The sequence below is a fragment of the Verticillium alfalfae genome, genomic scaffold (assembly GCF_000150825.1).
Source record: "Verticillium alfalfae VaMs.102 supercont1.6 genomic scaffold, whole genome shotgun sequence".
NCBI classification, from domain to species: domain Eukaryota; kingdom Fungi; phylum Ascomycota; class Sordariomycetes; order Glomerellales; family Plectosphaerellaceae; genus Verticillium; species Verticillium alfalfae.
Window position 1 is genome coordinate 1,539,108 of NW_003315033.1, and position 27,903 is coordinate 1,567,010.

Genomic DNA, 27,903 nt, shown 5'->3' on the forward strand with positions numbered 1-27,903 from the left:
TTCAGCCCCACGCCATGCCCTCGCCGTCCTCAGCACCCCCGTGGCCCCCGTTCGCGGCCTTGTGGGCCTCGTACATGACCTCGAGCGCCGCGTCCCTCGTGACCTTGGCGCACACGGAGGCGGCCGACACGCAGGGGTAGAGGCTGTCGGCCTTTTTGGCGACGGTGATCTTGACGCTCGGGAAGACGCGCTGCAGCTTGGCCTGGTAGGCGGCGGGCTGGCCGACGGTGTCGACGTAGATCTCCTCGACGCGCACGCCGCGGGCGATGACGCCCTTGATGATCTCGACGGTGGCGTCAAAGGCCTGGGCGTTGAGGTTGTAGGGGTTCGCGGTGCTGAGCATGCCCGAGGCGATGTCGCGGGCCGAAAGGGAGCGGACGGCGTAGCCGCACGAGGCGGCGAGGTCGGTGGACGGGCTGCAGAGGGCGCGCATGAGGGCAGAGCGGACGGCGGGCGTCAAGACCTTGGAGTCGTCAAAATGGTGCGTCTCGCGGAGGAGCGGGTCGGAGAGGGGCATGGGGAGGTAGAAGGCGGCGTAGGTCATGGGGCCGAGGACAGGGCCGCGGCCGGCCTCGTCGATTCCGAGGCAGACGGCGGGCGAGTCGGGGGCTGCGAGCTCTGGCACGGCAGACGAGGCGGCATCTTGAGGTGTCGGCGAGAGATTCGGCGGCAGAGGCGAGTAATATGTGTACGAGTCGCCTGCGAGGGTCGCTGGCCTGTTGACTGAGGGTGGGATGTAGACGCCTGGGATTGGAGTTTCGAGAGCGATGTCTTCCGTCATTGGTGTGTCGCCCATGATGATGGGAGGTGCCTGGATAGTTATGTGACAATGCAGAGACAAGAACGAAACCGAGGACAGAAAACGAGGCGAATTGCGGCTAACGTGATGGTTGTGTAGGTGTAGTGCTGCTGTTCATGTGCAGCTGGAGGCAAGGTCGGACCCCTCGACGCGTCCTGACGCGCCTGACTTAATCAGTTCCACGCCCCCCCTGAGCATGGCCAGCCCAGTGTATTTCCAAGGCGCGATTGGGCGCGGTGTGAGCGTGCCCCCCCCAAAACACTATCACCTCAATATTCCGCAGCTCGACATCTGACATCTGCATGCGCGCCTAGATCAGGCATCGCCTTCTTTCTGATTTTACGCGCTTCTGAGTGCCCTACAGCTACTTGCAGCAATCCTGCTTGTTTTCATCTGCCACAGCGCTAGTCTGCAGCTCTCACGATGCCACCTGCGCGTAGTAATGCTAGGCGCACTACGGCGCAAGCTGACGACTACCGCGAATTCGGTGTTGTTGGTCGGTATGTGCATGCCACGCTCAGCGCAAACATGATCCATCGCCTTGATTGATGCATGTGACTTGACGACAGCTCAGCTAACGGGACGATGTAGAAAAACTGGTGTTGGACTCCCTGATACAGGCGAACGCGACGAACACGGCCTGGCCCCTGTAGAAGGTCTCTTCTCCTCTCCCGAGAAGGACAATGGCACGCCGAGCGACGATGGCGAGCAGGAGATGGATCTCGAGTCTGGTGAGCCGAGTTGCGCCTCCTTCCACTGACCTCCACTGTCTTTCGCAGCTGACAAACTCGCAGAGGCAGGACCCGGACCCCTCTCGATGATGAAGGGCATTCCGCGATTGCTCCCGCGCGGCACATCACCTAGGAAGTCAAACATTCAGTCGCCAGCCATGCGTAACCCACATATGGGCCGCTCATCTTCGCCAGTTCGAGGTTCCATTATCGACTCGGATCCGCCCGCAAGCTCTACAGTGGCGCGGAAGCTCGACTACCGTGGTTCGCAACATAGCGCCCGCCGCGCCAACGGCGTCAACGGGAGACAGGACAGCGCGGATGAGGAAGAGGAGGAAGAAGCGGCGTCGAGTCCAAGGATCGACTCCCCACTCTTGAACGGAGGGGACGATTCGCTCGCCATGGTTGGAGGAGACGACGTGCACGAAGATGAGCCTGAAGAGGAGGCACAAGAGGAAGTCGAGTCAACACGCCCCTCGCCCACGCCAGCGCCGCCCAAACGACGAGGCCGTCCACCCAGATCAATCGCAAAGGCGAAGGTAGTGGAGCCAGTCAAGGCCAAATCAACTGCGCCATCGAAAGGCAAGGCACGCGAAGAACATAGGGCGATCGAGCTGCCTGCCATAGAGGGTGCCACAGATGAGTCGGAAGATGATGAGCCGATCGTACGCGGCAAGGCGGCGCAGAACAAGGCGAAGCAGAAGCAGAAGGAGACCGAACCCAGCTCATCACAGACCTCCAAACGACGACGATCCGCGAGGGGTTCTTTGATAGGCGACGTCACGGATCTCGTCGAATCGGCCCCTGAGCATGAACCAGCGGACGCACCTTCGCCGAAACGCCAGCGTACAGAAGCCAAACCAGGCCGACCCGCAGGGCGACCTCCAAAGAACACGAACAAAACCAAGGAGCCCGAGCCGGCAAAGAAGACGGCAGCGCCGAAGGCAGGCAGACCCGCAAAAGATGACGCGCCAGAAGCGCCAAGCGCAGCTAAGAAGCGCGGAAGACCACGCAAATCGGACGTCGGCGAGGATTCCATCATGGACGCGTCCAAAAGGGGCCACCGCTGCCTAAAGCTCGTGGCCTTGTATCCCTCAAGCGCGAAGCCAACGACGCAATCCACCTGACGCGATCTGGCCGTCAGTCCTACCGCCCTCTGGCCTACTGGCGCAACGAGCACGTTGTGCAAGACGAGGAGGAGGCGTGGGATGATGCGCTCGGCACGAAACGCCAACACTCACGATTCGTCCTCCCGAGCGTCAAGGAGGTGGTACGGGTGGAAGAGGAGTTGGCCGCCCCGAAACGCAAACCCGGACGCACAGGCAAGAAGGGCAGACCGTCCAAGGCGAAGCGTCAGGTCGACGAGGAGGAGGAAGATCCAGAGCCATGGGAGCTGGAAAATGGCCGCGTCGAGGGCGAGACTGTCGTCTGGGACCCCGACTACGAACTCAACCCGCCGGCGCCGGATGAAGCGGTCGCCTTTGAGCAAAACGAGCTCGCCATCGCGTCGAGCGCCATCCAAACACGTGAGATTCGCGACGCGACGTTCCGGTTCGCCAAGCTGCTCAGCCTGCAATTCTTCGGCGCCGGCGTCGTGGACCTGCCGCCGGGCACGGAGAAGAAGCCAAAGAATTCACGGAAGAACCAGATGACGTTTTTCGTGCACTACGGCAAGGTGCTAGTGACGGTCAACGAGACGCAGTTCAGGATCAGCGCGGGCGGATTCTGGAACGTGCCACGAGGTCCGTATTCATCTTCCCTGAACAAGTATCACCTCCATGGTCCCCTTTACTAACGTTGCGCATAGGCAACTACTACAACATTTTGAACGATTACGACCAACCAGCCCGCCTGTTCTTTGCGCAGGGCAACGAAGTTATGGTCACAGAGCCGGAGCCTAGAGCGAACCGGGCCGACGAGTCGTCCTATGCTGTCTAGTTTCCTAGCGGGTGGCACTGTACAAAGGAAGGAAGGATGGAAAGGGGGCACCACGCGGTATGAAGGCTGCAACCTGGAAGCGAAGAGAACGCGGGCCTGGTTTCGATTCGATGATTGAGTATGGCGTCGGGTTGCGCTTGGGAATGATGGCGGATAGTTGAACCTTTCTGATGGTCTGGGGCTGTGAAGGTTTGCGTTTGGCATGCCAAATGCACACAGGTACAAAGCAATAAGACAATAATATTCCAATCTGGAAAGTTTGATGTCACATGTCATGAGTGACATGAGTCTCTTATGTTTGAGGGTAGGGAACTTGACGAATCGCTCGGGACTCGAAGCTGTCGTACACTACAGGTCTCATGCGAGGTTAGTTGGGTAGTCTGGACATTGCGTTGCACAGCAGGAGATGAGGACGCCGAAGCACGTTCCGTCACCCAGTCAGTAGAGCGACATGGTGGCATGGACGGACCCTGTTCAGCGTAGACCAAGACTTCGGATGAACAAATCTCTGCTGTTGTTCATGCAAACCGACCAACCTATTCCAACACGTGTACAGTACACCCACCCATGGCCCACAGAGGTGCGATCCCGCCGCCTTTGCAGGCGCGTCAAGAATGGGTGGCTGATGGCGTCCCCGGTGGAATGTTCCGCGTCCCTGAGCCTCGCAAAGCCATCGTGCCAGTCGAGATCCCTCGCGTGACAGCGATGGGCAGGCACGTCGTCGAGAGCTGACCTAGTCGGAGACAAATGCGACGGCCGTGCCCGTCAGACCGCGGACAACTCGGATCGAATTAGCACCGCCATCGGGGTTTGTCTGCTTCAGGCTTGCCTTGTTGGCGAGCCGTCAGAATGATTGGGTGTGAGGCTCGATGGAGTGCGGTACTAAACAGGGGAGGGTGCTTTTTAGCCTGCAGATTATCTGGACGATGAAACGAGACAGCCCTGTCGCACCACTTGAGCCTGCAAAAGGGGCAGCCTCTAGAGGGGGGGGGGGGGGCACACAAACTGAGCATCAGTGCTTTTTTTATTTTTGTTTGGCTGCATCAGAGTCGAGGGCGAAGTGGTGATGGCGGCCAAAAGAAAGTGCATCAAGTACCTCAGCCGCGGTGATTATAGACCATCAATATCGTTATGACATATCTGGGTACCTACCTACCAGGTAGGTAGGTAGCATCAGATCGCGAGGTAGCTACCTGCCGAGGAAATCAGACAGCTTATGCACTTTTCCCCGAGGTGATGCGCCAACTGCCAGGATTCCATTTAGCGTACCCTCCACTATCCCTTTGTCCCCTGCCACGCTAGGAGGGCCCCTCCAGAAGCAACACCCTCCTCCCCAACGACCCCATCTTGAGCCACCAGCCAGCCCTCCCAGCACTGGACGCTGTGCCAGCGTGTTGCCATTCGTCCAGCCCTCTCTGGGGGGTCCATCCTTCAGTGTCCAACCCAGGAACACAGCAGCATGGTCTGGCCTGGCTGAGCTAAACTCAACGGGATTCGGAGCTCCATCAACAGGAAAAGGGAGATGATATGCACACGACAGCTTGCCTTTATCTCGTCTACGCCACCTCCTCTCGCGTCGAGCATTCGAAATCCTGATCCTCGAAACCAGCAAAGCAAGCAAGCAAGCAGACGTTTGTCGGTTACAGCACTCTAATCCTCACCATCGGCCACGGCAGCCCCCGGTCCCTCGCTCAAAGTTAAGACACGGCACAGGGGACACTTGACCCAGCGATCTTCTTTCAACCACCAACCAGCGGTCGTGCTCCACGGTCCTCGAATAGGCACATCAGCATCCCACCTGCAGCACTGCAACTTCGTGCTTTGAACCGCTTCTGCCCTCGTTGCCCTGCTGCTGGTCGCTCTTCATAGTCACAAAGCAGCGCCAGCCGGCCATTGAGCCGCAGAAACACCAGCATCATCATGGCACACACGGAAAGGCCAGCTTCGCCGCCCGCGGCCATGGAGAGGAGACCTTCAACGCCTGGTCACTCTGACAAGGAGAACGTAAGAACACCTACGAGCCTAGTTGCATGCACCTGCGTCCCTCTCTCCACCCCGTCATTAGTCCAATAGCCACATGCTGCTTGGCCCAGCTGCTGACTCTGACCTCTACGCTGCACAGGACACATTCGAAGACGCTGTCGACAGCACCATTGATACTCCGGAGGTTCGCTCTCTCACCAAGAGAACACTCTCGTCCCCGAAGCACGAGACTGCATCCGAACCTACAGAATCCACACCCGACAAGAAGGCCCCAAATAAGGACGAAACAGCACAAGCTGCTCGGCCTCCAAGCCCGCCCCTCGACAGCGACGACGAGACAAAAAAGTCTACGGACAAGATCAAGGTTGACGTCGACATTGACGTGCCCGATAAGGTCGAGTCTGTGACCTCCTCGCCCAAATCCCCGAAGTCTTCCAAGTCCCACCGTTTTTCGAACACGTCGAACCTCGACAACATCAGCCTCGAGGACGACGCTGTCACTTCCTCTCCCCCTCCACCACGACCAGGTCAGTTGCCTCACCATTGAAAAGTGTACCTCTTGAATGGACTAGGCTCACCCGAGTGTATATCTTGCAGTCCCCAAAGATAGTCCGAAAAAGGAGGCCGCACCCAGATCGATATCGCTGAGCAACATCACCAGCTCCCTCCCTTCCATGCCCTGGTCGCCTCCTGCCGATCAATCACCTTCCAAATCACCTCTCGCTCCGCCTGCCGCTTCCCTCCAGCAGTTGCCGCCAAACCCAGGACCACCGACTCGCAAACTCACGAGCCCATTCTCGTGGCTCTCCCGAAACAGCACATCAAAGGAGAAGGATACCACCAAGCAGTCGCCGCCCGCCACTTCGCCCCGAAGGAACACGGCCAGTTCTATCGCAACCATGGCTAGCAACCCCGAGATGATGCTCAGCAGCTCGACGAGGAGAGAGAGGGACACGATGCCGAGAGCGGCAGGAATAGTCTCAAGGACCGCTTCAAGCTGCTCCGCATGCGAGAGGAGCAGGCATCCCGCCATCAGCCGTTGCGGTTGATGACGAGAAGGGCTCCTGGCGGCCGCTTGCGAGCATTTCCCAAGAAGCAACCGCGCTCGGGCATCTCGGGTGCCCGGGCACGATGGAGAGGGCTGGCGAGGCCCTTTCCCGACCAGCCGCCCAAAGTCACCCCATGCCGACGAGCCCCGAAACCCGGCACTGGCACCTGGAACCGCATCGGGCGTCAATGCTGGTCCCTCGGACCATGTCTGACCGCGCAGGTCGACTGGGATCTGTGGCAGTCTGTCGTCTACGAGGGGCCAGCGGTGGTCGCCCGCACAAGCGCCGACGAGCTGAACAGGGCGATTGCTACGGGCATCCCCAGCGCCATCCGTGGCGTCATCTGGCAGGTTCTCGCCCAGAGTAACAACGTCGAACTCGAGGCCATGTACCGGAGTCTCAAGGCCAGGGGCACCGAAAAGGACCAGGACCGCAACAGCAACGGCACGTCGATCAGCTCCGCGAGCAACGGAAACCTGGGCATTCAGAACGACGCCGTCAATTCGTCAGCGTCTTCGGTTCACTCGGACCAGTCAGGAACCAATCCTGTCGCATCTCCTGCTCTCGAGAAGAGCGCAGAGGCTGTACAGAAGGCGCAGGCTGCCGTAGCTGAGAAGAAGAAACGCAGCAAAGAGGATGCTGTTATGCTTCAGAAGTTGGAGAAGACGATCCGCCGCGACCTGGGCGCGAGGACGAGTTACTCCAAGCATGCTGCCTCTGCCGGGCTCCAGGAGGGTCTCTTCGGCGTCTGCAAGGCGTATGCCCTCTTTGACGAGGGTGTTGGCTACGCGCAGGGTATGAACTTCCTGGTCATGCCCCTATTGTTCAACATGCCTGAGGAGGAGGCGTTTTGTCTCTTGTGAGGCTGATGAACCACTATCACCTGCGTGACCTGTTCATTCAGGACATGCCAGGTCTGCATATGCGACTGTACCAGTTTGAGCGTACTCGAGACTTTGAGCCCGCGCTCTACTGCACTTGCATCGCAAAGCATAGCTCCACTCTATGCACACAGTGTCTCACGCTCTCGCATACGCTTCCCCTCACTCGTCTGCGAATCTACGACCTCATCCTCTCCGAAGGCTTGTCAGCTATTCTCCGCTTTGGCATCGTTCTCATGCAGAAGAACGCCTCGACACTTCTCGCCATGTCCGACATGTCGCAACTCACCACCCACCTCAAGGACAAGGTCTTTGACGTCTACATCGACAAGGACCCCAGCGCCGGTAGCATACTCGACAACGGATTCTTCGGAAGCTCGAGTTCCAGCATTGACAAGGAAGTCTATCGCGCCGATCAGCTTGTCCGTGACGCGTGCGAGGTCAAGATTACGCCCGAGACGCTCAAGGCGTATACACTTGAGTGGGAGGAAAAGACCAAGGCCGAAAAAGAGCGGGAGGCCGAGCTCGAGACGCTGCGCGCTGCGAATGCCAAGTATGCCATTAGCCTGCGCAAGCTCGAGGAGCGGGTCGAGGCGTACGACCGCGAGCAGGCCGCCCTGGCAACCGAGCTCGTGCACACCAAGGTCGAGAACGAGGAGCTCAAGGATGAGAACGAGACATACAAGGGCCAGGTACGCGAGCTACGAAACGTCATTGAGAAGCAGCCCGAGGAGCTCGAGACGGCATGGCAGGCGGAGCGCGATGATCTCATGAAGCGAAACGCCAAGGTGCACGAGGAAAACCAAAAATTGGAGAAGGAAATGTCAGAGCTGGAGGAGGAATTGGTGCAGACCAAGATGCAGTACGCCGAGGTATGTTCTTTACACCCTTCTCCGCCACCGCGCACACTTGTGGCGACCACTTGTACTAATTCCCCAACCCAGATCAACGCATCCCACGAGACGCTCGCTCGCAAGTGGACGGATCTCAAGCGCCAATTCGCGTGATCATGGGACGGAGATACTCTGTTGTCCGATTTCGTGCCCGCAAGCTTCATTACCTAGTCTAGCATGAAAGGCATGTTGTACACTTACATAGTTGCGCCTCTTGGGATCGACTCATCCTGGTCATGTGCGGTTTGCTGGGTCAAGACGCACCATTCTTCTTCTTGCCACAGCGTTTTTTACCCTTTGGGCTTATCGTTGGTCTTGTGACCTGAACTGGGCAGTTGGGTTACATATGTCGGCGTGGTTTGGAAATCCGCCAGCACGTTTGTTTGCTGTGCACGACTGTAGCATTACTTTTTCTTTATCATGAGAGTCGGCGTAATGATGATCATGATAGACCAAAATAAAAAACAAGACATCATACTCTGAAACGCATGATCATCATAATTGGAATGTGGATTGTGGCCGGGAACCGTTGTTCGCGAGCTAAAGCATGGAGGGGTTACACAGACAGATACACGGGGAAGGTAGGGTTTTGGTCATTGCTTTACTTTTTGGAATTGGCCTCAGTGTTCCTAACCCAAGCCACTCCGAATGCCCGTTAGTCGGGCAGGTAAACGCAGACGCCGGCGGGCCCGCAAGATGCCGTTCTTTTGTTTGGCGTCCCTGCGAAAAAGAATTGGTGCCAGACGGAACGATGTGAAAACCCTCGAACACCAAAGCCCACAAAAGTCCGGACTTTTCCCATTGCCGTCCTATGCCGGGCCTCACGGCTCGACAAGGTGACGTTACCCAACTCGTTCCCTCGTACTCATACCATGCATCACAGCGGTTGTCGGGGCGATAGGGGGCGAAACCCTCTACTTGTGGAGCTTGCGCTGGTAGAAGGCGAGCTCCTCACCCTCGAGGATGTAGCCGTCGCAGCGGCCGGACTGGCCGGGGCGCGAGGCGATGACGGCGTACAGGCGAGCAGCCTCGAACTGCTTCTCGAGGGCGGGGTCGACCTTGCCCTGGGCGGCGAAGCGGGCGGCCTGCTTCTTCTCGACGGACTTGGACTTCTTGACCTCCTCCTCGACGGGCTTGCCGGCGGCGGCGGCCTGCTTCTGCTGGCGCCTGCGGCCGAGGGCCTGGCCGTAGTGGGCCTCGTACCACTGACGGAAGGGGGCGGCGTCGATCTGGATGACGGCCGACTTGGTCAGGGTGTTGGTGCGGACGAGCTCGTTGTTGGAGGGGTGGTAGGCGACACCGATGACACGGGTCTTGCGGGTGGTGCCCTCGGAGGCCCAGGCGAAGTTGCCAGAGTCAAGACGCAGGGCACGGTACTTGTGGTTGCCGCCACGGGTGCGGACGGTGTGGATGCGCTTGGCACCGATACGGGTGTTGGCCTCCTGGCGACCGGCCTCGAAAGCGCGCTTCTTCCCTGTTGGCGATGAAAAGGTCAGAACGTATGGTTTTTAACAGCACAATAAAGTGCCCACAAAATCATACGGGCTTTCGGAATTATTACGCACTGTAGTATGCGCGCTTGGCACCGGTAGCGGAGCGCTTGTGACGGGAGTCGCGAGAGATACCCATGATTGCAGATTCTGGAGAGTAGAGAAGAGTAACAGGTTAGCCGTCTGTCTTCTCGAGAGATGAATGAAGGTTGATGGGCAACAAGAAGGCAGGATTTGTGGGCTGTGGGTAGAGGCTGCAGGGGAACGACCAGAGGTGAAATCGACACCGGGGAAATCGTGGCAGATGCATCTCGCCGACGTGGAGCATCGCGGATATCCGTCAGGGTTTGCATTCGTCCTCGTCGTCGTCTTTTGTGTCCGTCTACTAACCTGATGATCAGTCGGCAATCGAGAATGGGTGTTGGTCGTTGGGCGTGGTTGTCGAACTTTTTCCGGGATGAACTGGAAGTCGGAGTCGCGAGAAGGGAAATTTCGTCTTGAGTTGTGCGTGGAGTCTGGCAGCGCCAGTCGCTAACCCCACTACCGTGCACGGGCCAAGTAGGGCATATGGAGTTTCGAGCTGAGTGTGAGGATTCACGTGACGCAAAATTTCACCGCGGCCGACAAACCAAGTGAGAGAGCACGATCAATTTTTCAGCCACCTTTCTTACTGGTACTCAAGCCACAGGAACAGGGTCTTCTCCGCCATTAGTGGAGTGGATTGTCAGCTGAGGACAATCCAGCTCGCGAATAAGATCAAAAGTTGAATACTAATTCTAATGAGCGCTGCCGTTTGAATAACTCGTCTTTTGCAGCCTCTATTGTGCTGTGAGCCCTCATGTTCCGCCATAATGACCATTTCAATCCACCTCATTCATCCAAGGCCTCCAACCAAATCCTGACATCGGGCCAGTGTTCCAATGGTGGTTGGCATCTCTCCTCTACCCAACCTCATACGCTGCAAAGCTGGCCCCCCCTGCTTGAAGCATCTGGTAGGCCCTGTCTTAGTCCAAACTTTGCAACTCGCGGCCCTCTCTGGCAAAACCAACCCGGTTTAAGGCGTTCAGCTGCTGATAAGTTGAAGAAGAACTCGAGCATTTATCAATGGCCCGTGTTTTGTGCTTCCGATGTGTTCGATGTATCAACCAGAGCAGAAACCCAACCAGAAGATTCTGAAGGCTGAGCCATTCTATCACCCTGTTCCCTAGCCAAAGTCGTTGGTCGAGGTTGTCGAGCCATGCCCACCCCATCCCATGGCGACACTTGGTTGTGGTCGCAGGGGCCTATGCCAAGTCGATCGAGTCGAATGTTCTTCAAGCGGGCATGCAGCGAACGGCTTTCGTTGTGGACGATATTGGCAAGTCTCGACGTAAGCCTATTCTCGCAAGGGGGCGGAAGCGAACGGCGCATCCCCGCCGCCGAGCGCATATCACCATATTCTTGCAAATCTGTCTTCGATGGCCAATCAACACGACGCTGTACGGGGATTCCAGAACTGTCACTGTACGAGATATTCCAGCATGTATCAGACGCAAAGACGGGTGACCTGTTGTCCTCAAAGGTTTTCCCATCCAGCAGCCTTCGCAACATAATGTTGCCGATATCAGGAGGCTTCGGGATTTCAGTGGCGATTCTTTCGCTACTGGTACCGGAGGCACCGAGTGTGCCCTTGTCGTCCTTCTTGTCCAGGTTCTCACCCTCATTCTCGGCGACATTATCAGCCTTGGGGACCTGAGTTGTATCGTTGGATGGGTAGCTCGCTGCCTTGCCCCCTTCGTCTGTTTCGTCTGTGCTGTTCGGAGAGATCAGGGATATGCTCGCATCGGATGTCATGTTCCCCGAGCCTTGGTTCATCTCGAGCAAGCTGATCTTCCGCAGAAGACACCTTTGATCGCGTTTCGCTTTCCACTTCTTGAGCTCAAGAAACTCTGCTAATGTTCTGGGTACAGCTGGCGAGTCGCCAGCGTTGATGCGGCCCAGATTAGCCTGCACTTTCTTGAAGGCGGCTTGCTGTCGGCTTCGTTCACTCACCCAGGCTTTCGACTGTGACCAGGCACCCGTCGGCTTTATCGACACTGGCACTGGCGAAGCTGCACTGCCACTTTGTGCTGAAGGAAGAAGATCTGGCTGGTCGGAGACGGTGCTGCGAGGTATGGGAGAGATAATATTGGGGGTCTGTTGGACTAAGTGATTCGCCGTCACTTGCGCGTCCCGCCAAGCAGCAGGACCCTTTGGGGCGTCCGCTGGAGGCTCAAAATTCTGTGAGGTCGGTATACGAGTGATTCCGGTGCTGTTGATAGCTATTCCTTTGCTGTTTTGTGCACAACTCTGGAATGTCTTTGCCTGTGATGAAGCATCCTTGGGCGTCAAATGACTGGCACTTTCTTGACTCGGTCCAGTTTTGGCAAGCGGGATACATATGATGCCAGGCGTTTTCGGCCTCGCAGGGTATTGGACAGCATGTCCGCTCAGTATCCTCCTAGCACAGAGCGCGGTCGCAGCCGCAGCAGCAGCCGTCGCAGCCGCAGCTCTTGCTTTCATGGTGATGTGTAGGTCTGTCGGCACAGGCCTGGCCGCCTGTTCAGGAGTTGGCCACCATGACAGTTCCAAACCTGGCGGTCGCTGCTCGCTAGCAGGAACTCTCTTGCTCTTGGCAGGGGGGGTTCGGAGGCCATTACTCTTTCGCCTTTCTGGGACGGGAATCCTCGCATGCTCGCGGTAGCCGTGATGTCGCCTGCCAGGGATGAATAGGGCTGATTTCGGATTTAGGGCGCTCCTGGCCATACTGGAGATCTTGAAGGTTGCATGGGTTTGGGCAAGAGCGATTCTATTTCTCTTTCTCCTCTGGTGTATCGGGCTGACGAATCCTCTTGGTCCTCGCTTTCCGGGAAGACTGCTGGCTGCTTTTCTTTCCTTGGGGGCGGGCTCGTGGTGCCCCGTTTGTTTGTGGCCTTTCATAATCGTACGTTTTCTTGTCGATGCCTGCGGTGAACAGAGCAAGATTTCGCACCTGGTGACTGACGATTGATTGAAGCTGAATTCAAGACAGCGACACTACCATAGATGATTGCTAAAAAATGAAGCGCAACTCGAATGCAGGCAGTGCCGATGATGAACCTTTAGACGTGTTGGTTCCAAAGATGCCACCTCTTACGCTAAGATGCGACCCAAAATCAAATATGTGCGTTGCTGAAAGGTACAGAAGTGTCTAGTGAATGGTAGCTGCACCTGTTCATCACTATTTAGTAGACTGACTGCCTGATCATCAGGGCACTTCATGGTATCGAATTACCTAAGGCAGGTACGCAGGCAGGTGTCATGAGCATTCAGCGTGTGAAGCCACGAAGATAATGCACACTGAGAAAACTTCTTCCGATGGCCATATGCCCTCTCCAAAGGAGGTCCTTGGGATGCCCTCCGGAGACAGTTCACGGCGTGTCGGTATCTCTCTTAACGCTTGAGTTCGCGCTTTACTCTGATGAAATGAGCAGGCATCTAGTGATTTGACGTCTTTGAAAGTATGAAGGCTACCAGGAATATCCGTTTCGTAGAAGCAGACAGAAGAGGACAGCAAAAATTGTAGGGGCTCTGGCGTACTATTGCTTCTCTGCATGATGTGCCAGTCAGAACAGGAGGCGATACAAGGTCAGGCAGGCAGCCCTCCAATTGCACCGTGCGCTGCACGATGCTTTCGTCGTCTTTGTCTATCTTTGACTTCTTCGTCCTGCTGCAAGATCTGAGAATGAACAGTGAGTTGTGACAAGATTCATTTGTGACTCTGCCGCAGTTGTGCTCGCAATCATGAGGATCGCCTTTGGTTTCTGCTCTTGGTTCGTACCACCGAAAAACGACAGGAAAAAACTTAGTGCCTCTTGTAGGGATGTTGATTTTCAGGTCTTGTATAGCAAGGGATAGAATTTTGTTCACTCGATCACAGTAACTGTGCCAGTGTGCTCTATAGCTGTCTCCGCGTCTCAAAGATCCCTATCCCAGATCTTAAACTGCTCTTTGTCAAGCTACCTTCAAGATTGCTGGTGGAATTCTGCTCCACAACTTGAGCATGACGGCAGTCAATTATTCATCCTGATAATGTTCAAAAACCCCATGTAGCTTCTCAGGTTGCCAGCTACTCTCGTTGCTTAGATCATTTGTTCAAGCCGGTATGGTACAGTATCTTGCGCACCATGTAACCCAACACCTATGATTGTGACGTACATTGATTGTCTTACTACGTGCTGAAACCTGTGTTTTCAATTGAGTGCAGCTACATAACACTGTCTTCTATCATCCAGCTGCTCGGAGATAATACACGTCTCAACACCAGAATGCTGCTCGATGCAACCTCAATGTGAGTCTCGTGGCTAATTCACTTAAGAATGATCCTTGACTGCCCATATATCCGCCCCTCTAATTGAGTTGCCTTCTCTTGATGGCGAGGTTCCATTGGCGACCTCGGATCTTGAATGTGGCTTCGAGTGGTCGCAAAATGATCAGTCACATGTGTGAGATGCCAGATGCTGCACGCACAGTATCTCATGTTTTCAAAGATTGGATGAACCCAGAAAGAAGCCTTGCAGATCAATTCAGCTGCAGCACTTTAACGTCCTTCACTGTATGTTAATCATCTGCTTACCGCCACATCTACTGGTGTGCATGATCTCTACGAAAAGAGAAGAATTTCGCCATTTCTTCAGGTTGCCATCAGAAAGGAACGTGAACATAGCATAATCAAGTGGGAAAGACATCCGGGTAGCCAGCAATCTATCAGAGAAACGATACAGGTCAAGGGGCTTGAGGTCTTATGAATACTTCGGAAGCCTAGGGAAAGATAGACGTTCGCTCAACGACTACCCTTTTGGCATCATGTTCAGAGTCGTTCAGATACCAAGAGTTGATGGAATCACTCGACCGCAAGTAAACCCAAACATGAAGTGTCATGTCGTCAGGATGACCAGGAACGTGTAAAATGGAGACGCGCACGATATTCGCATCATTTGTCGGATGCATTCATTATTGCGGATAGATATTCATTTATGAGCCACTTTCCTCTATCCGAGTACCGAGGCTCAACGAAAAGCTCCATTGGGCGGGCAGTTCGCTGAATGTGAAAGTGTCGCCAAATTTCCTACCTACCTAGAACAGCAACAAATTTCTTGTCAAAGCAACACCACAGTAGGCCGAGCCAATATGGTCACCAAAATTGCCCTCAAGTTGGTGTCTCGATGTGAGTCAACAAGCGTCTCCTTGCATCTCGAAGACTCTTCTCACAACAGTGTTAGCACCAAAGCAGGCGATCAAGAAACTCCCCCCCACACTCGAGCTCCCCGCCGACACCCTCGTCGAAGATGTGAAGGTCCTTATTGCCCGCCAGGTGGGCATCAAGGACCATAACCAGATTGGTCTTTTCGACCCTGTCACCAAGAAGACGTTGAAGGACCGCAAGGCCCAGATTGGCTCGGAGGAGAATGTGGTCTCGTCCGGTAGCCTCATTGTCAAGAATTTGGGCATGCAGATCGCGTGGCAGACCGTCTTCGTCGTGGAGTACTTCGGTCCCCTTCTCTTCCATGCCGCCGTCATTGCCCTTCGCCCGTACCTCTACCGCGACGCAGCGTCGAAGCCCCTGACACAGACGCAGTGGCTTGGCTTCGCCATGTTCATGGGCCACTTCCTCAAGCGTGAATGGGAAACGCTCTTCGTCCACAAGTTCTCTGCGTCGACCATGCCTGCGCGCAACATTTTCAAAAACTCGTTCTTCTATTGGGTCTTTTCCGGCGCTCTCTGCGCGTATGAAAATCTATGCGCCCTGGTCTCCGGCCGCCAAAGCGAGCAATCCGCTCATCGACGCAATCGGCGCCCTAATCTACGCCTTTGGCGAAATCTCCAACGCCATCGTCCACCAGAACCTCGCCGGCCTGCGCACGCGGGGCGGTACGGAGAGGAAAGATCCCTCGCGGCTACGGCTTCTCGCTGGTCACCTGCCCCAATTACATGTTCGAGATCACCGCATGGATCGGCGTCATCATTGCTTGCCGCAGTGCAAGCGCCGCGCTGTTCATCGCGATCGGTGCCGCGCAAATGTCGGCTTGGGCCAAGGGCAAGGAGAGGGCGTACCGGAAGGAATTCCCTGAGACATACAAGAAGAAGAAGTTTGTGCTGCTGCCCGGCATCTACTAGAAAGTATGGAAACATGCACAGCCTGTCAGCTTGTCCCAGCGTTTGCTTCGAGTCTGTTAAGACACATTTGATCATGGTACAGGCTGTGCCAAACTTCAAACAAAAGGACACGGAAAAGCTGAAATATGTTCATTCCTCGTTATTCGTTCTGTGCGTATCGTACTTCCTATTTCATGACGGTCATCCATTTCGTAATCGTGTCAAGTTGTGATAGGCAGCGACGTGGCCGCTCTCCCCTGAACTCGACCCTGCACCGCCTCGCTGCTGGGGTCATGTTCGGCGGCATTCTGAGGCGTGTTGGCGCAAACATCACCCACTCCCTTTCCCTTGCCTTTGCCAGGCGAACCGGGCGCCAACCTCGCGCCGCCCGACTCCATGTCTTCCGCCATCCTCACGTCCCCATCCCCGTCCACCTTCGCTCCTCCATCGCCTCCGTCGTCGCTCCCGCTCCAGCTGCCGCTCTGGCTGCCGCTGCCGCTCCAGCTCCCACAACTCCCGCTGCTCCCCTCTCTCACGAGTCTCATCGTCTCCTCGAGCACGAGAAAGTCTCGCTCCAGCACCTCGGCCCAATTCTGCACATTGCCAAGCTCCTTGACCCGCCGCGCCGCATCGCCCGACCACTTGGCAAGCTTGTCATTCTCCCGCCGCAGCCCGTCGGTGGCTCGCACAACATCGCGCTCCTGGCGGCCGATGGCGGCGGCGTTGGCGTGCAGCATGGGTGGCGCGCGACTGCAGCTCCGAGTCAAGGATATTGCCGATGGAGGCAAACGACGGCGGCGCGGGCCTCGGCGACATGGCGCTGCTGGTCGGGGGAGGGAAGGGTCTGGTGGAGAACGGAGGCCGATGTAGACGTCGTAGACAGGGCGGGGAGGGGCGGCGGGATGTTGATGAGGCCTGGGGAGGAGAGTGAGGTTGTTGTCGAAGGGGCGATGCGGGGGCTCGCGAGGCTGGGCTGGCGCGGGGAGGAGAGGCTAGTCGTTGTTGTCGAAGAAGGAGCAGCTTGGGGTGGCAGAAAGCTGCCAGAAGCTGACGACGGTTCGGACGACGACATGATGATGCGTGTTGGCTTTACCTTGAAACCTGTCAGATTCGGGGTTCTACGGTCGCGAATGGCACCTTATCATAAGGTAGGCAGTGAAGTGGACGAACACGAAAAGCGACAACAGGGCAGCTTGAACCCCGCGCGCGCGGAGTCTCGGTGTGCATGCTGACCGATTACATAGCTCCCCACATGTGACAGTTACATGACAGTATGTTCGGTACCTACGTAGCATCGGCTCCTGACTTTGGCCATTGTCATGTGCAGTTGAGGCGAGCTCAACCAAGGGTATCCTCACAGCCAGTGGTGATTCTGTACGTCTTTCCAGCGAGGCAAGTGCCTCGTCCGCGCCTTCCGCCCAAGGCACCGTTATCTAAGGTGCCTTACTTGAAATACCTTCACGCGCGAACATGATGCACCGCCGTGAAGACACAACTGTCTGTCTGATCACAAAGAAACACCAGCATTACCTCACCACTATAAATTTAGTCTATATATCCCTCATGCTTTTGGCGGTCGGAGAAAGCCTCGTCCAACATGCCACTACTATGCAGAAGGCTTCGTCGTCCGCGACATGCGCAAGTCGGCGATTATCCGCAATTAGCTGTTGATCTCATGACGCACAAGCCAGCAGACGAGCCTCAAGCGCCTGGTTCCGATAATCCCCCAGACACTCGGCAGACAGGGCAGCAGCAGAAGAAGGGACTGACAGATGACCGCAGATTGGACCTAGAGAATGTCGTGCTGACCGTAGCATCGCTTCCTAACGGCACGGCTCGACGAGGGCTCACAGGGCCGATAATTGCTGAGCTGTAGAACACTCTTGATCACCCTCCACAGTCTTTTTTCGGAGAGCCTTACCGATACCGACAGGCAGATGGTTCCTACAACAGTCTTTACAATCCATCTCTCGGCAAGGCGGGGTCATCATACTCGAGGTCCGTCCAGCCAACGGCATGGCAACCATCAGCCTTACCCGAGGCCCAGCTTATATTTGACACCCTACTGTCGCGCGAGGATGGCGGTTTCAAGCCTCACCCAAACGGCATATCTAGTGTTTTCTTTTACCTAGCCACTATCATCATACACGACATCTTCAGAACATCGCACGATGATCCCAGCGTCTCCCTCACGTCGTCTTACCTTGACCTTGCCCCGCTGTATGGTGCCAATCAAGACGAACAGAACACTATAAGGACCTTCAAGAATGGCAAGCTGAAGCCAGACTCCTTCTGCGAGAAGCGCACCCATGGCTTTCCACCCGGGGTCAATTGTCTCCTAGTTGTCAGTGACAGGCCGAGTGCCCCCTGACTGCGGTACACCTACTGACCGGATAGTTCTTCAATCGCTATCACAATTGGGTTGTGGAAAGACTGGCAATGATCAACGAACGCAACCGGTTTTCACAGCCTAGCAGAACCCAAGATTCGAACACGAGGAAACGAGCACTCGAGATCCTCGACAACGACTTGTTCCAAACAGGAAGATTGATTGTATGCGGTCTATACATTAACATGATTCTCCACGACTATCTCCGCGTCATTCTTGGCCTCAACCACACGGCTTCGACCTGGTAAGCTCTCTAGCAAACTGTGCGTCAGCTCAAATATCAACATGTATTTCAGGAGTTTAGACCCTCGAATGGAAACAGACACGGAAAAGATCCCTCGAGCGGGCGGAAATCAATGCAGCTTCGAGTTCAACCTGTGAGACACAAGATATACGTCAGAGCAGACCATTTTCTGACAGTCAACAAAGGCTCTATAGGTGGCATTCGGCAATCAGCGAGAGAGACGAAAGGGTACTGAACAGTCCTCGAGACCACCACTATTTCAACCCAGCTAATCTCTTACCAGTGGTTGGATGCGCATCTTGAGTCGTTACCTCGAGACCCTAAAGATAGGATGGAGGCTACAGACTCACATAGCTTTGCAACCTTTGAACAGTCTGTTGCCAGTGCGCCCGAACGACGCACTTTTGGTGGCTTGACAAGAGGACCGGATGGACGTTACTCTGACAGCGATCTTGCTCGGATTTGGGTCGAGAGCATCGAGGATGCTGCCGGTAGGCAACTTTAAGACAATGCCCTTTCTTCGTCTGACAAGTGGTAGGGGCATTCGGCCCAAACAATATCCCACGAACACTTCGTATGATGGAAGTTATTGGCATAAACCACGCTCGCGCCTTGCGTGTAGCTACTCTCAATGATTTCCGCAAGTATGTATTCAATTTTGGCACAGGGATCGGCCTGACACTTCAGTCTCTTAGGTATTTTGGCTTGCTTCCTTACACATGCTTTGAGCACATTACCTCAGACCCCGCAGTAGCACAGCGCCTCCAGGCTCTTTACGGACAACCGGACATGGTTGAACTCTATCCTGGTCTTCTCAGCGAAGATGCCAAACCATTGATGATACCCGGTAGTGGGTTGTGCGCCCCCTATACGCTGAGTCGAGCCATACTCTCCGATGCAGTAAGCTTAGTTCGCGGCGACCGGTTCTATACTATCGATTACCATACAGGCAACCTCACAAACTAGGGGTGAGTGCTTTCCATCTGTTTCAGAAAGAGTAAAAGCTAACGAGATCATGAACAGATACCATGAGGCTGCATCTGATGTACTGGTCGACGACGGATGTGTGTTCCACAAGCTGGTATTGCGAGCGTTGCCGACTGCCTTTTCCCCTAGCAGTATATACGCTCACCTACCGTTGGTTACGCCGACGACTAACCGCACCATCGTGGAGCGCCTACAGCGAGAGTCTCGGTACTCCTTCGATCGTACACGGACTTTGAGTCCCCAAATCCATATTTCTAGTCCTCTTGCCGTGAAGGAAATTCTCCAGAGTGACGCCTTTGCAGGCGATAGCTGGAGACATCAGCTGACGTACTTGATGGGGAAGCCTAATCACCAGATGGGCCTGTATGGCGATGCGACTGATTTCGAGCAAAGGCGAGCTCGCTTGGAGAAGACTATCTTCTGCCCAAGCCTGGAGACAGAGTTTAGAGATTTGTTCAGTCAATTATCAAGATGCATCTACCCAGAGGCAGAGAAAATCGGAGAGCTTCCCCAGACACTGCAAATCGACCTGGTTGCCTATTTCGCCAATGCCAGTATGTTTATGTCATTTAATGATATTCATACAACTACTGACTCTTCGAATAGTACCCATCAACTTCGTTGGTCATTTGCTGCCATTGCCTCTGAAGTCGCAGGTAGACGTTGACGGAGCGCACACCCCAGAGGATCTTCACTCCGCACTCGTGGTAAGTCCACCTCATTTTTTTAGTTGTCACTAATGTTGATGCTTTGATTAGTCGATCTTTGCCGTCTTATTCTTGCGACTGGACCCGGTCTTGTCATACAATATCCGTATCGCAGCCCAGCCTATTGCTGCGTCGGTCGGTGACAACCTCGAAATTGAAATAAGTAATGTCCCGGCTATCATGCTGCTGCTTGACGACGAGGATCACCAGTCAGAACGTCGGGGACCCTGAAAAGAAATTGAAGAAGCTTTGGTTATGAGTCATTCGCAAGTTGCTCGTTGCAGGCGTCAGCGTTTGTCAAGTTGCCTGGATCGATGTCATCCTGCGCTGGCTGCATTCGTCGTCAACCAATCTCGCATGCTATGCCAGGTTGTTGATTACTATTTGGGACCAGGGATTGAATACTGGCCTCTTTTACAAAACCTAGCAGCCTCAGATAACCATGACCATGATGACATGCTGCTGCATTATGCGATGGAGGCCATCCGTAAGTTGTTCCATCTGTCCATCGATGAGCGAGGTCACCTAACCCTGCGGTGTAGGGCTGAACGGTAACTATAGCGTCTTCAAGACTGTGAATCGAGACAGTGATGTCCAAGGCCACCCCCAAACGTTAAAAGTCGGGGATAAGCTCGTGATCAAATATGTAGGCTGCGACTTCAGCTCATCCGACTTCGTTGACTCTACTGAAGCTGACTTGCAGATGTAGTCTGATCTCGCCTTCAATGCGGAAGTCTATCCCCGACCGACCGATATATTGGTCACCCGACCCCTGGACAGCTACCACTTTGTTGGCTACGGCCCCAACCAGGCTCTCGCCAGCCCTCTCAGTCGCTTTGTGCTCGTCAGTATGTTTCGCGCCGTGGCACGTCTCAAAAATGTACGAAAGGCCCCTGGCCCGCAGGGGGAGATCAAGACCGTTGATGACGGAGACGCGGCAGGGTTGGATCGATACATGGATGTCTTCTGGAGAGAATTTTCTCCGTCTCCCGTGAATATGAAGTTGCATTTCGACGCCTGAGAGCCGTGGAAGCTTGCCGAGGAGTACGAGACGAGTCTATAGACAGCCTAAACCTACAGACCTATGAGTATCGCTTTCTGATATTGTCGTTAAATGCATTCTCTCCGCCAATACTTGAGTACATAAGCTAGGTCACTGCTGTTGAGGTTGATAGCCGACATGCCTTGGCGTTGAACCCGTGATTGGGCAATTGATGATCAACATTACAGCCAGCTCCCAGGAGCTTCTATTATACATTTAACATCAAGGTGCCGACAGCACAATCCGACGAGCAGCATCGCGAGGCCCATGCTAGCGACCGCCGCTCATGCTCAATCGCCATGTCTGTGTGCCTGTATTCACAAAGCCCGGCGTATCCTCCTTGCCCTTGCGCCAAAAGAACAAATCCAGGCATGGCACCCATGTCCAGTTCCTGTGTGCCGTGCCTCCTTTGTATCGTGGTGACCCAGCCTCCTTTCGGCCCTGGCCGAGAAGAGGAATATTGGGAGTACACAAACTATGATGAAACGAGTGTACCTGCTCTCCTTATCTTCCATGTGTATCAAAGAAACCTGCCGGCGCCGATGCTATGCGAGAAGAGCAGAGAAAAAAAAAGACAAGAAACTATGCCCCTCAATAGAAGGGTGGGACGTCATCAAAGACGAATGTAGGTGGGGCGTCGATCATTGGGGCGAGTTGTATGTGTATATGTGACGAAAGCAAGACGTGTGAGGGAACTTGCTAGGTTCTATTTGTACGGCGGCGAGCAAACCTCTTCTAGAAGGCGACCTTGCTGCCATTGAGGCGGGAGTGGGAGTGGTAGGGTCCAGGACCGAAGCCGCCCGGGCTTATGGCGGAGGAGGGCGTCATGTAGCCGTCCGATGCAAGGGACGCCACGGACGAGAAGCTGTGATTGCCATGGTTGGAAAGGAGGGTATTGTTTCGAGACATGGAGATGCCACCCATGGATATGAGGGCGTCAGCGCGTTCGAAGACGTTGCCGTTGAACGCTGCGGCGAATGACGCGCTCTGTGGCGTCGACGGCACCGTGGCCTGGACGGCCGGGCCAAGAGCTGCGCTCTGCGGCGTCATGGGCATCTGGTATGGAGGGTTATTGAGCTGATGGCTGCCAGGGCTGAAGATGGTGCTGGAGCTGGAAGAATGCGTGCCGCCAGTGTGAGAGAGCATGGACCCCCATGGCGATGACAAGATTGTATCTGACGTTTCCTTCATCGCCTGGTGAATCGGGCGCAGTCTCGTTCTTGTATCGCCAGGCAGGGGAACTACCGGGCTGGCATATTTGACCTCGGTCGCAAACTCTGCCCAGGCATTGACGAAGCTCTTGATCAAGCTCCGGAAGGAGGACTGTCCCATGACTCCTGGCTCCTTCAGCTTTATCAATGAAAGGCGGTTCTTGAGCAGTTCGGCTTGTTGTATGGTCCGGCCACACTCTTGAATCAGCCCTTTCCAGCGTCGAATCTCATCCTCCAAAGCACGCTGCCCTGCTGCTACCCGCGCACCGTTGGCGAGCTGGCTCTGGAACATGGGTAGGGTGCGCATGACGAGATCAGAAGACCTTCGAAGGATCAAGAAAATCTTCTCAAAGTACCGATCGTCATCCGTAAAATCAGATATGCCACGGTTGCTCGATACATTGGAGGAAAATGACTCCCCAGATCGAGGGGTCGCCGACGTCAGGGTTGCGGTGCGGTTGCCTCCATTGCCGTTGCTGTTGACGTATGATATGGGCACATCAGTGGCAACTCTGAGGTTGCTAGGGTTGTGAAGATACTGGGCACCCCGTGTGCGTTGCGGCGGCGGCCCCATGCGATCGGCAGTCGGGGTTACAGCGTTGGAGTTATCACGCGAGTGCGGCTTGATGGTGTTCCCGGTGAAGCCCCTGTTGTCCCATGGTTGCTGACTCTGCCCAGAGGGCATGGCGAGCAAAGTCACTCTGATCTCCATGACGCTGTTGTAGATGAGCATCAAGAGTGTCCGGATGTACCGTGGATCTCCATTGTCGACGAAAGAGTCGATGTTGTTGGTAAGAAGAGCACACACATGGGTGTAGGCGCCCACGAGTGTTTGGCACGCCCGCCGCACATTCTCGTCATTATAACCAGAGTCGTAGCCGGACTGGTCCTCGCCGCCCACCGTGGGATCGTGGTTCTGAATTTCTTGCTCTAGCTCCTCAACATGTGAATTTGTGTTGTAGAAAATCATCTCGAGGCTCGACCTCTTAGCAGAGCCGTCGCTAGTCAGACTCATCAACATCTGGATCATTGGATGAATCTGGAAAACGGCGTATAGAATGCCCTTCGCAGCCTCGAGAATAGGGTCGAACACCTTAGACTCGCGTCGACGCTCAGGCAGGATCGACAGTCGCCGCACATAGACCGGCCGCTGTAGAAAAGGCTCAGCAGGGCTGTTGGGGCTCTTGAGTGCCATGCTCACGGGGGCACCAGTCATGGCAGATCCGTGGCTAAGGCCGCGATAGTGACTGAATCGGTTGTTGGCCTGTGTCTCGTCCAAGGTGCCAAGTTGGTTCTGTTTTTGCGAAACGACGCCCATACGCCGAGCGCGGGACTCTGGCCGTTCGCCTCTTGATGCTTGGAGCACAGTTTCGGAGTTACTTCTGACGCGCTCGTTGACGTTGCCGATGGTGAGAGGCATGACGCCTGGTCTTCGCATAGTTGATGACTGCTGCGACAGGCCTCGGTAATGTGAACGTGAAGGGATCGGTGGGGCTCGAATGGCAGCTGGTGATCGAATGCTGTCCGGAGGGTCTGCGCCGTTGACCTTGACGGGGAATCGGCCGCTGGTGACTCGCTTGATCGGTGGCATGCGTGGTGTTTCTATGCTCTCACTGGATTCGTCTGCACTTTCGGACTCGGCACGCCCGTTGCTGACTACCTTTTGTCGGAGGTACTTTTTGATGTGAGACGTAACGGCAATCTCCGTCACCTCACTTTCCTTCAGGAATCCTTCGTTCGGCGGACTGGTTGCCTGGACTTGTAAAACCTCGCGTGGCGGGAAACTGATTGGATTCCCGTCGAACTTGAGAACCTGCAATGATACCATGTCGGCTAGAGCAAGAGGCAATTCTTCGATGCGATTCCTCTGGACTGAAAAGACTTTTAACGAGGTAAGTTTGACGATCTCCGGGGGCAGCACCCTCAACTTGTTCTTGCTCAAGTCGAGAATCTCCAACGATTTCAAATCGCACAACTTGGACCAAGGTTAGACAGCTGTCGCAAGGGGAGTGGATATTGAGGAACCAACAGGCAGGGGGAACTCTCGGATCTGGTTGTTCCTGACGTTCAGATACCGTAGTGAGGTGCACTCGGCGAATCTTGAAGGAAATGAGGCGACTTGATTGTGAGACAAAGCAAGTCTGGAATTTAGGAAGATATCGAGTTAGAATCAGGGGGAAGACGGCGAGACATTCGACTTCGCGGCAGACTAACCGTTCAAGTTCATTCTTGATGATATCCACCACTTCCTCGGGGAGCTTCTGGATCCCCTTCCGACTCAGATCTATCGTGACGCCTGGCTTCAGGTCATTACTGACCGCACTAGCTTCCGCGGCTTGGGACTCGTTTTCTCGGAGGGCATTCTGCATAGCCTCTCTGGCCAGCGCAACGACCTGCGCAGATGATATTGGTGTCGATGCTGACAGTGTCGCGTTGGACGAGGAGGTGTTGCGGATGTTGGGCATGGGCGGCATGGGCGGTGGAAGCGAATTTCCCATCGGCAAGCGTCGAACGCCCTGGGCAGGATTGTCGGGCAAGCCTCGAGGGCCATTTGACCTTTCCATTCTGTCCATTGCCCTTTGTCGGGCTCTGCGATGACAGACTGGACCGGTCGGGTCGATGGGGTTCGGACTGCTCGGTCACTCGGAAAGGAGAGGGCAAGAGTTGCGCTCCGTGAAGAATCGGGGTAGGGATCGATAACGATGTTCAAATTCGACGAGCGAGACGGGTGGTACGGTTCAGGGATGCGATGATCGAATGTGGAGAGGCGTCTCGTCTCAGACAAAGTGTGCCTTGGGAGGTCGAGCCTTAGGTCAAACCGAACGTGACTCGGGGGCAGGCAAGTTCATCATGGGTGTCGTGGGCGTGGAATTTCGAACGGGTGAACAGAAGAACAATCCGCAGTTCAGTCGGGGGGGCGGTCTCCGAGTCGAGTGGACAGGACGTGTGAGAAGGCGAGGCGGAAATGTTTCCCGTGGGAATCGGGGTCAGTTTTGTTCAAATGGTTGGACAAGACGGCGCCGGGTTGTGAAACTGATAACCCGACATGGAGCTTTCGTCTTTGGCGAGCAAAGGTGGAGGTGGAGGAACGGGCGTGCAGGCTTGGTACAACCAGCGGCTGGCGCGAGGGCAGAAAGAAGGAGAAGGGGGGCCAAAGGGTGCCCCCTTTTGTTTCCTGATGTACTGGGTCGACGCCGCCGTGCTCCTAGAACACGCTAATTGTGACGTCCCACCCGGTGTGCTCCAACCTAAACTGCAGCGTACATGAGCGTTGGGCCTCCTCAGAGACGGGGTGGCCATAGTAAGGACATCGCTCACAGTGGGTCTACCTCATCAGGGCGGCTAAAGCAGGTATGGTTTAGTGTATCTGCAAGGCACACCAGGGGCCAATCGCTCAAGCAGTGCAAGGGACGTCACTGTGCGCACAGGGTTTGGTGAGCAATACTCGCGTGGTTGGAGGCAATGGACCACTGTAACACTCGGTTCTAGGCAACGTCTTTAGGGGAGCCCCTAGAAGCTTTAGGGGTGTCCCAGTGCAGAGAGATCCAGATCCCCGGGATGGGCCGCGTTCCAGGCCTCCTGACACGCTGACAGCGCTCCTGGAAGGAGGGATGCCTTGAGGCGGTGCGGTGGGTCTGCATTGCTGAGGTACCTTAGGTACTGAGGTAGGTAGGTACCTTGGCCTCCAGTTCAGGCGTCAGCCGAGAGATGTTTGTTTCTTCCTCCAGAGCATAATGTCTGTTCGTCAAATCGCCCGAGCACTTCTTGTCGCAAGTCACGCCACGCCCGCCTACAACTCTGTTTGCTCACGGGCATCCGAGGAATCCTTTTGACATCTACAACTGGAGCGAACTCCTGTCGAGTCAGACGCTGATCCTCCTTGTTTCCGCTGGCTGGGTCTCGGCGGTTGAGCGGAGATCCCATACCTGCGGACCGCCCAAAAGGGAAGCCGACGAGACAGCCCAACACCAAAACGAGGGTTGGTTTGAAGGTATCGGACATTGTCAACTGACGAGTGAACATGACCGACTGAACCGTGAGAAGAAATCCCACAAACGCCGACGAATACGAGCCGAAACGACTCAGCTGCGCGGCCTTGGTTCTGTCCATATCGACCTAGGTGGCGGGACCACATGACGCAGGAAACAAAACACATTCTTATTTCTTCTTTCTCCTCAGACAGCCTCGCTTCGCCTCGTCTTGCCTCGCCTGACCTCGTGGAACACACGGTCGCTCGGGCGGCACCACCCCGGCCACCGCTCTTCTCGGCCAGTGGCAATGCGAAACCAGTGCCATGGCTCCCCTGTCAAGAAGCAATTCATGTGTCGATATTGACTTTACCCTGCGTCGACAGTTCAAAAAACAAAGCTTCAGGTACGCGAGCGTTCTTCTGGCCACGTTTTTTCTGCAAGACGCATGCGTTGACCCAAATTTTGACCGGTCCAGACCACAGCAGAGGGAAATCATAACGGCGGCACTCGACGGCAACGATGTCTTTGTGCAAGCCGCCACCTCCTTTGGCAAGAGCCTATGCTTTCAGCTTCCAGCATGCATCGACCAAGGCAGTGAGTAGAGTCGTATCTTGTGTACAAACTTGACGCCCTTACAATTCGTGCTCCAGTCACCATCGTCGTGTCGCCCCTGCTGAGTTTGATGGTGAGAGCTCAACCCCTTTCGTTGCGGCGCCACGAGCTCGGCTGAGATGTCCAGATGAACCAAGTGGAACAGCTGCAAGCCGCAGGCATCAAGGCCAGCTCGTACAACAGTAACACCAGGCCCGAGGAGAAGGACCGTATCAATAGAGATCTCGCCAGCGGACACCCTCGGACCAGGCTACTCTATGTCACGCCCGAGCTATGCTCGTCAGAGTCCTTCCGCAACCGCCTCAAGTTGGTGCACCAGCAGTGCGAGCTAGCGCGGGTCGCTATTGATGAGGCGCATTGCATCTCTGAATGGGGTCACGACTTTCGCAAAGACTTCAAGCGGCTCTCGTGGTTTCGAGAAACGTTCCCCACGGTCCCGATCACGTGTCTCACTGCGACTGCTAACCCACTAGTTCGCGATGACATTCTGATGACGCTCGGTCTGAGTGCGACCCCTGAGAGGCTCAAAAGTTTCGTCATGTCGGCGCACCGTCCGAACCTGCATCTCGAGATCAGGTACACACAAGATCGGGAGGACGGCAGGCTGTCCGACTTCATCAAGTGGATTCGCAGCGTCCACGCCAGGCGGAAGGCGGAGCCACGCAAGTCGGAACTGGAAGCACTGGGCGAGCGACTGGATAACGTGTCGGGCATCATCTACACTATTTCGAGGGACGAATGTGAAAGCCTGGCCAACGCCCTACACCCACAGAGGGTATCGGTGCCCGCCCCTTCCATGCGAAACTGACCAAGGAGAGTGGGG

At 55.3% G+C, this 27,903-nt stretch overlaps 11 protein-coding genes across 11 annotated transcripts in view; 6 read left to right on the plus strand and 5 right to left on the minus strand.

Moving 5' to 3' along the window:
* Position 1: 1 nt before the first annotated feature.
* VDBG_05572 (ribonuclease H2 subunit A) lies at positions 2 to 796 on the minus strand (the record flags this gene model as incomplete). The annotated part of the gene is made up of 1 exon (XM_003004413.1): positions 2 to 796. The coding sequence occupies one exon, from the start codon at positions 794 to 796 to the stop codon at positions 2 to 4; it is 795 nt and encodes a 264-aa protein (XP_003004459.1).
* Positions 797 to 1,222: 426 nt separating this feature from the next.
* VDBG_05573 (cupin domain-containing protein) lies at positions 1,223 to 3,468 on the plus strand (the record flags this gene model as incomplete). Its single annotated transcript, XM_003004414.1, has 5 exons — positions 1,223 to 1,299; positions 1,391 to 1,530; positions 1,594 to 2,609; positions 2,675 to 3,272; positions 3,338 to 3,468. 5 exons carry the CDS (start codon positions 1,223 to 1,225, stop codon positions 3,466 to 3,468), a joined length of 1,962 nt encoding a protein of 653 aa, XP_003004460.1.
* A 1,920-nt stretch (positions 3,469 to 5,388) lies between these two features.
* VDBG_05574 (GTPase-activating protein GYP5) lies at positions 5,389 to 8,388 on the plus strand (the record flags this gene model as incomplete). The annotated part of the gene is made up of 5 exons (XM_003004415.1): positions 5,389 to 5,472; positions 5,591 to 5,978; positions 6,369 to 7,309; positions 7,405 to 8,253; positions 8,326 to 8,388. 5 exons carry the CDS (start codon positions 5,389 to 5,391, stop codon positions 8,386 to 8,388), a joined length of 2,325 nt encoding a protein of 774 aa, XP_003004461.1.
* Positions 8,389 to 9,186: 798 nt separating this feature from the next.
* Positions 9,187 to 10,204, minus strand: VDBG_05575 (40S ribosomal protein S8; the record flags this gene model as incomplete). Its single annotated transcript, XM_003004416.1, has 3 exons — positions 9,187 to 9,748; positions 9,840 to 9,914; positions 10,155 to 10,204. 2 exons carry the CDS (start codon positions 9,901 to 9,903, stop codon positions 9,189 to 9,191), a joined length of 624 nt encoding a protein of 207 aa, XP_003004462.1.
* A 661-nt stretch (positions 10,205 to 10,865) lies between these two features.
* On the minus strand, positions 10,866 to 12,548 carry VDBG_05576 (predicted protein; the record flags this gene model as incomplete). Its single annotated transcript, XM_003004417.1, has 1 exon — positions 10,866 to 12,548. One exon carries the CDS (start codon positions 12,546 to 12,548, stop codon positions 10,866 to 10,868), a length of 1,683 nt encoding a protein of 560 aa, XP_003004463.1.
* A 2,403-nt stretch (positions 12,549 to 14,951) lies between these two features.
* VDBG_05577 (synaptic glycoprotein SC2) lies at positions 14,952 to 15,938 on the plus strand (the record flags this gene model as incomplete). The annotated part of the gene is made up of 3 exons (XM_003004418.1): positions 14,952 to 14,988; positions 15,038 to 15,548; positions 15,665 to 15,938. 3 exons carry the CDS (start codon positions 14,952 to 14,954, stop codon positions 15,936 to 15,938), a joined length of 822 nt encoding a protein of 273 aa, XP_003004464.1.
* A 200-nt stretch (positions 15,939 to 16,138) lies between these two features.
* Positions 16,139 to 17,232, minus strand: VDBG_05578 (conserved hypothetical protein; the record flags this gene model as incomplete). The annotated part of the gene is made up of 2 exons (XM_003004419.1): positions 16,139 to 16,909; positions 17,206 to 17,232. The coding sequence occupies 2 exons, from the start codon at positions 17,230 to 17,232 to the stop codon at positions 16,139 to 16,141; spliced, it is 798 nt and encodes a 265-aa protein (XP_003004465.1).
* A 282-nt stretch (positions 17,233 to 17,514) lies between these two features.
* VDBG_05579 (linoleate diol synthase) lies at positions 17,515 to 20,475 on the plus strand (the record flags this gene model as incomplete). The annotated part of the gene is made up of 11 exons (XM_003004420.1): positions 17,515 to 17,727; positions 17,818 to 18,243; positions 18,315 to 18,550; positions 18,603 to 18,683; positions 18,736 to 18,778; positions 18,834 to 19,041; positions 19,089 to 19,194; positions 19,246 to 19,450; positions 19,563 to 20,091; positions 20,144 to 20,244; positions 20,296 to 20,475. The coding sequence occupies 11 exons, from the start codon at positions 17,515 to 17,517 to the stop codon at positions 20,473 to 20,475; spliced, it is 2,328 nt and encodes a 775-aa protein (XP_003004466.1).
* A 211-nt stretch (positions 20,476 to 20,686) lies between these two features.
* VDBG_05580 (linoleate diol synthase) lies at positions 20,687 to 21,265 on the plus strand (the record flags this gene model as incomplete). Its single annotated transcript, XM_003004421.1, has 2 exons — positions 20,687 to 20,731; positions 20,954 to 21,265. The coding sequence occupies 2 exons, from the start codon at positions 20,687 to 20,689 to the stop codon at positions 21,263 to 21,265; spliced, it is 357 nt and encodes a 118-aa protein (XP_003004467.1).
* A 756-nt stretch (positions 21,266 to 22,021) lies between these two features.
* Positions 22,022 to 25,061, minus strand: VDBG_05581 (conserved hypothetical protein; the record flags this gene model as incomplete). Its single annotated transcript, XM_003004422.1, has 3 exons — positions 22,022 to 24,472; positions 24,527 to 24,638; positions 24,712 to 25,061. 3 exons carry the CDS (start codon positions 25,059 to 25,061, stop codon positions 22,022 to 22,024), a joined length of 2,913 nt encoding a protein of 970 aa, XP_003004468.1.
* Positions 25,062 to 26,791: 1,730 nt separating this feature from the next.
* The window catches only part of VDBG_05582 (ATP-dependent DNA helicase recQ), a gene marked incomplete at both ends in the record, with an annotated part of 1,620 nt that continues 508 nt past the window's right edge, over positions 26,792 to 27,903 (plus strand). Inside the window, 4 exons of the mRNA XM_003004423.1 lie at positions 26,792 to 26,871; positions 26,944 to 27,062; positions 27,119 to 27,153; positions 27,208 to 27,656. Of these exons, the coding sequence (XP_003004469.1) occupies positions 26,792 to 26,871; positions 26,944 to 27,062; positions 27,119 to 27,153; positions 27,208 to 27,656 (683 nt within the window). The remainder of the gene's footprint in view (positions 26,872 to 26,943; positions 27,063 to 27,118; positions 27,154 to 27,207; positions 27,657 to 27,903) is intronic.